The sequence below is a fragment of the Rhineura floridana genome, chromosome 22, assembly GCF_030035675.1.
Source record: "Rhineura floridana isolate rRhiFlo1 chromosome 22, rRhiFlo1.hap2, whole genome shotgun sequence".
NCBI classification, from domain to species: domain Eukaryota; kingdom Metazoa; phylum Chordata; class Lepidosauria; order Squamata; family Rhineuridae; genus Rhineura; species Rhineura floridana.
In genome coordinates, this window is record NC_084501.1 from 14,395,343 (window position 1) to 14,400,435 (window position 5,093).

The window sequence follows — 5,093 nt, forward strand, 5'->3', positions numbered from 1 at the left end:
ATGTTGTAAAGCACTTTGGTTTTTTTAATGAATAATGGTATGTAAATATTTTATAGATAAATACATGAATTGCAGTCCTACAGCACCTGGGTGGGAGACATAGATTGCCCACCTCTAAAGAGAATAGATAACTCCAGAGTTAGCTCTCTATGGGTGTTGAATTTTAATACAATGGTATGAAAACAGACCAGGAGTCAAATCTTTCTATGCACCAGAGCAGAGTTTATTAAGAGCGAACAGATTGAGAACTCAAAGACATCATACCAAAAGCGATGAAGAGGAATGAACAGCATTGGATCGAATCTACGACTAGCATTGGGGAGCAAACATAATAGCAACCCTCACAGGGAAAATTGACAACAATGTGTCATGTCTCCCTGCTTAAACAGAGTGATTGTGAAAGCTAGCGAAAGGGATCATTCAGAAGTGACAGGGTCAAAGAACATTCAAGCAGGGACTGAGCGCCAAAGATGATGCGCAGGTGCTGAAACTACAGAGCCTCAGTTAGAAGTGTGAATGCTGAGCGCTTTGGGTACCCAGTCCCCATCAGCTTAGCCATGAATCCGTACCACCATTTTCAATTCTCGATGTGATCGTGTACCAGGAGAGATGTTCCTTGGTGGTTTAGCAAGGGTGACGACAAGGAGAGGAGGGCTCGAAACAAATTGGGACATAGCAAGGCTGGCCTCTGCTCACTGGAGGAGAGGAAGACTGGCCACTGCTCACAGGAACGATAGCCACACATGGAATGCCAGAGGATGGCTGAGAGGAAGACTGACCACTGCTCACTGGATTGATGGGCCCACATGGAATGATACAGCATGGAAGAGAGGAAGACTGGCTGCTGCTTGCAGGAAAGGAGGAAGACTGGCCACTGCTCACTGGAAGGATGGCCACACACGGAGTGGAAGAGGATGACTGAGAGGAAGACTGGCCACTGCTCACTGCATCGATGGGCCCACAAGGAATGACATAGCATGGAGGAGAGGAAGATTGGCCACTGCTTGCAGGAAAGGAGGAAGACTGGCCACTGCTCACTGGAAGGATGGCCACACACGGAGTGGAAGAGGATGGCTGAGAGGAAGACTGGCCACTGCTCACTGCATTGATGGGTCCACAAGGAATGACATAGCATGGAGGAGAGGAAGATTGGCCACTGCTTGCAGGAAAGGAGGAAGACTGGCCACTGCTCACTGGAAGGATGGCCACACACGGAGTGGAAGAGGATGGCTGAGAGGAAGACTGGCCACTGCTTGCTGCATTGATGGGTCCACAAGGAATGACATAGCATGGAGGAGAGGAAGATTGGCCACTGCTTGCAGGAAAGGAGGAAGATTGGCCGCTGCTCACTGGAAGGATGGCCACACATGGAGTGCAAGAGGATGACCGAGAGGAAGACTGACCACTGCTCATCGGAAGAGAGGAAGACTGGCCACTGCTAGGCTGGAGACACAGGTATGCAACGCGTCCACTTGAAGAGGTTTGGCCACTAGAGTGCTGGGAACTGCTCCCTGGATAGGTCAGCTCAAATCGAATGGCACAAGATGGGTGGCTGGAAGGCTGGCTACCGCTTATTTGTCCAGATGGGATGCAGCTTGATGGTACACAGCAGAATGCCATGGTGGAGAGGATGGAGGTTGGCCTGAAACAAAAACATGCAGAATAAAAATGAATACACCAGTGCATGTGAACCAAACTTTTTTTAAGCATGCATTTCTAACATGAAAGTCTTTTTCTATCAGACCCAAAAGGCCCACCTAGCCTAGAATCTTGTCACATTGGCTAACCAGATGGCTCTTCTTAGAAGCTGCAAGCAAGACTTGTGTGCAAAAGTGTCTCTCCCCACTTGTGATTCCCAGCAGGTGGTATTCAGAGGCCTGTTACTGCCTCCAGCAGTGAAGGCAGAACATAGCTGCTGCCCCTAGTAGCCAGGGAGAGCCTTTTCCTTCGTGAATTTGTGTGATCCTTTTCCAAAGCCACCCATGTTGGTGGATGTCACTACACCTTGTGTGGTCAAATTCCACAGGTTAGCTATCTGCTGTGTGGAGAAGGACTTCCCCCTCTTGCCACCATCATGAATCTTCCAACATCCAGCTTCATTGGAAAGTGGGAGAAAAATGTCTGTATAGGGATGGAAGAATCTTGTCAATTTGACTTCTCCTGGCTTCTGGTTTTGCCATTTTTAACTTCAGTTCTCTAGGTTTCTGCAGCAATTTCTCCATCTTAACCTCAGGCTTTTTTATGTGTGTAAATAAAACCATATATCCTGTAAGAAACCACAGTGTCTGCTGGCGTTTATTCCAAGGAAACCAAATCCTGAGCAAAGTGAAGGAACCCCTGGAAATCTCTCACTGCTCAGAGACTGGAGTGTGCACAACAATATTGAAACTAGATAATGAAATAAATAAATGTACAGTTGACTTAAAACTTTGTTCTCTGGGCCTAGAGCAGGACGATGAAGAAGAAAGCTATATGGACGAATACAACTCCTTTCTGTCCAATTTAAATCCAAGCATTAGACATCCATTGGACTGTGTACCTGCTGATGCTATTGTTACTTTAAGTCAAATCTTTATTATTACTGTCAATGACCAGCATAAAATAGAGACATAAAACTCCCATAAGAAGAAATTCTCCTAATATACAGAAGAATAAAATGCAATACAACCAGGTAAGAAAATACAAGAGAAAATGGGTAGAAAATGGTATTATAAGATTGTTAAGACATAAGATTATAAAGTTCCAAGAAGGGAGGGAGAAGAAAAAGATTAAAAGATGGGTAGGGTCAGTTCTTGGCGGGTTTTACTCGCTGCAGCAGAAAATCTGGCCACACTAAAAGTAATAAATGTATTTTGGTCGAAAAGGAGTAAAGAAACGTAGCATGCTTACTTAGGAGCAAAGGCCATTGCCTTCTGGTCCGTTTAGCTCAGTATTGTCCTACTGACTGCCAGCAACTCTGCAAGGTTTCAAGCAGGGAATCTCTCCCAGCCCTACCTGGAGATGCTGCAGGGAATCGAACCTGGGACCTTCTGCATGCGAAGCAGAGGCTCTACTACTGAGCTACGGCTCTCCCCCTAATCATCAGGTGACGATTATTTTCAGAAAAGAAAAATAATAACCGTGGGGAAAAAACACATTGTGTTGTATCCAGTGCTAGACCCACTGAAGTTAATGGAGAGGAATAACTGACGTGCATTCATGTCAGTCCAGATGGCTACAGCCTATTCCATTTCAGGAACCGAGATATATATATTCCTGAAATGGGCTTTAGCCAGCTATATTCTGTATATATTACAAAACAGCATTTCATATTGATTAAGTCAGGGATAGGGAACCTGTGCCTCTTGAGATGGGTTGGACGCCATCTCCAATGACCTATGTCCAGGTCAGGGTTGATGAGAGCTGAAGTCCAAGAAGAACATCTGTAGGGCTAGAGATTCTCCACCTTAAACCCCCCACTTTTAATACTTCTGAGCTATATTCATCAAGGGGTGTAGACAACCAAGTCCTATTCAGAGTAGACCCATAGAAACCAATAGCCATGACAGACTTAAGTCCATTGATTTCAATCCGTTGCAGTCAACTCAGTTACACTTATAGTAGACTCACTGAGATTAAAGGATCTAAGTTAGTAATGTCCATTCACTTCAATGGTTTTAAGCAGGACTAGCGTTGGATACAATCCAATAGGTCTATTCTCAGTAGCACCTAGTTGGATGCAACCCCAAAACCTCCTTCTTTGACAGCAGGAAAGTTCATCTACAAAACTAGCTGTCCCATTGCCAAATTGGACCTAAGAACTTCATAGGTGCTTCATAGGTCCATGAATGTGCTAGCGATGACCATTGGCAGGGGGGAGAAAAAGAAAGTTAATTTTGAGAAGTGTAAGAACAAGCACTAGATTTCAATTGTTTTACACACCCCACTTCATACTCCACTAGATGCAACTGAAAGTTCAGTTAGATCCAACTTACCACTGACAGGTGATGGAGAGAAGTCAAGAAGAGGCGAAAGAAGCTGTTGGAAGTGTCGATCAAGACTGAGAGCTTTTATACACATTCACTAGAAGCCTGAAGGCAACCGTGGCCACCGGGCTACCATTTACTGTACATCAAATATGTCCAATCACAGGCCTGCTCTGCTTTTTTGATCATCCTTCCCAATCCTATTTATTTGGGTGTGCTTATTCCACCCTTACGTTGAAGAAGATTACAAATCAAAGTCAGACATAGGAGTTCTTTTTTTCTGGAAGCAGACCATTAATTTAAAAGGTGGATCAGAAGGGTTATTTTCTTCAGGATGATTTGGGCACCAGCTGCACAGTACAATTGCTATGACCTCTCTTCAGGTCACTGGGGCTTCATTTGGAAGGGGGTCTTTCATGCAACAGGTTGCATCCAACAGAGTTCTCCTTAGAGCAGAGAAGGAATGATCTGTCAATTTTGGTTCTCTTGCTTTCTCATGTCCAGTCTTAAACTTAAAACTTAAACTTTTATGTACACCACCCAGAGAGCCTTCGGGCTTAGGGCGGTATATAAATTAAATTAAATAAATAAATAAACTCAGATCTCCACATTTCTATGGCAATCTGGGCCACATGAACATTCCTCAGCATTTCTGTGCTAACACACACATGTTTTACTAATGCAGTTTTGGTTAATGTGCACATTTCTGAAAGCAATCTCTCCTAATATCACACATTTTTGTGTGTCATTTTCACTCACATGTTCATTCTTATGCACACTTTCCCCAAACATACTCATTATTTGTAAACCTTGGAGAACTGCATCACAAAATTTGGATAAGTGCATATTTTGAAAGATGCCTGTGTTTCCGTTCTCATATTATTATTTAATTTGCCAAGTCCATTAATTTTAATGGATATACTCTGAGTAGGGCTTACATTGGATATAAGCTCCAGCTTTTAAGTGCTGCCTTTCTTCTGTGGGATATGAACTTCTTTCTAATCTCTCAAATCCAAGCAAACATATTTCACCAAATTTTAATGGCCCTGAATGTTATTGATTCCACCTTTTAATATCCAGAATCTGGCTGTTGAAGCTGGTTCCTGAGTTTGCCATTTGGAAAGTTTG

At 43.7% G+C, this 5,093-nt stretch overlaps 1 protein-coding gene across 1 annotated transcript; it reads right to left on the reverse strand.

Annotated features, from left to right (window-relative positions):
• Window positions 1-201: 201 nt before the first annotated feature.
• LOC133374822 (uncharacterized) lies at window positions 202-4,022 on the reverse strand. Its single transcript, XM_061606057.1, has 2 exons — window positions 3,975-4,022; window positions 202-1,642 (listed from the first exon to the last, which is right to left on the reverse strand). Exon 2 carries the CDS (start codon window positions 1,618-1,620, stop codon window positions 625-627), a length of 996 nt encoding a protein of 331 aa, XP_061462041.1. The 5' UTR covers window positions 1,621-1,642; window positions 3,975-4,022; the 3' UTR covers window positions 202-624.
• Window positions 4,023-5,093: the final 1,071 nt, after the last annotated feature.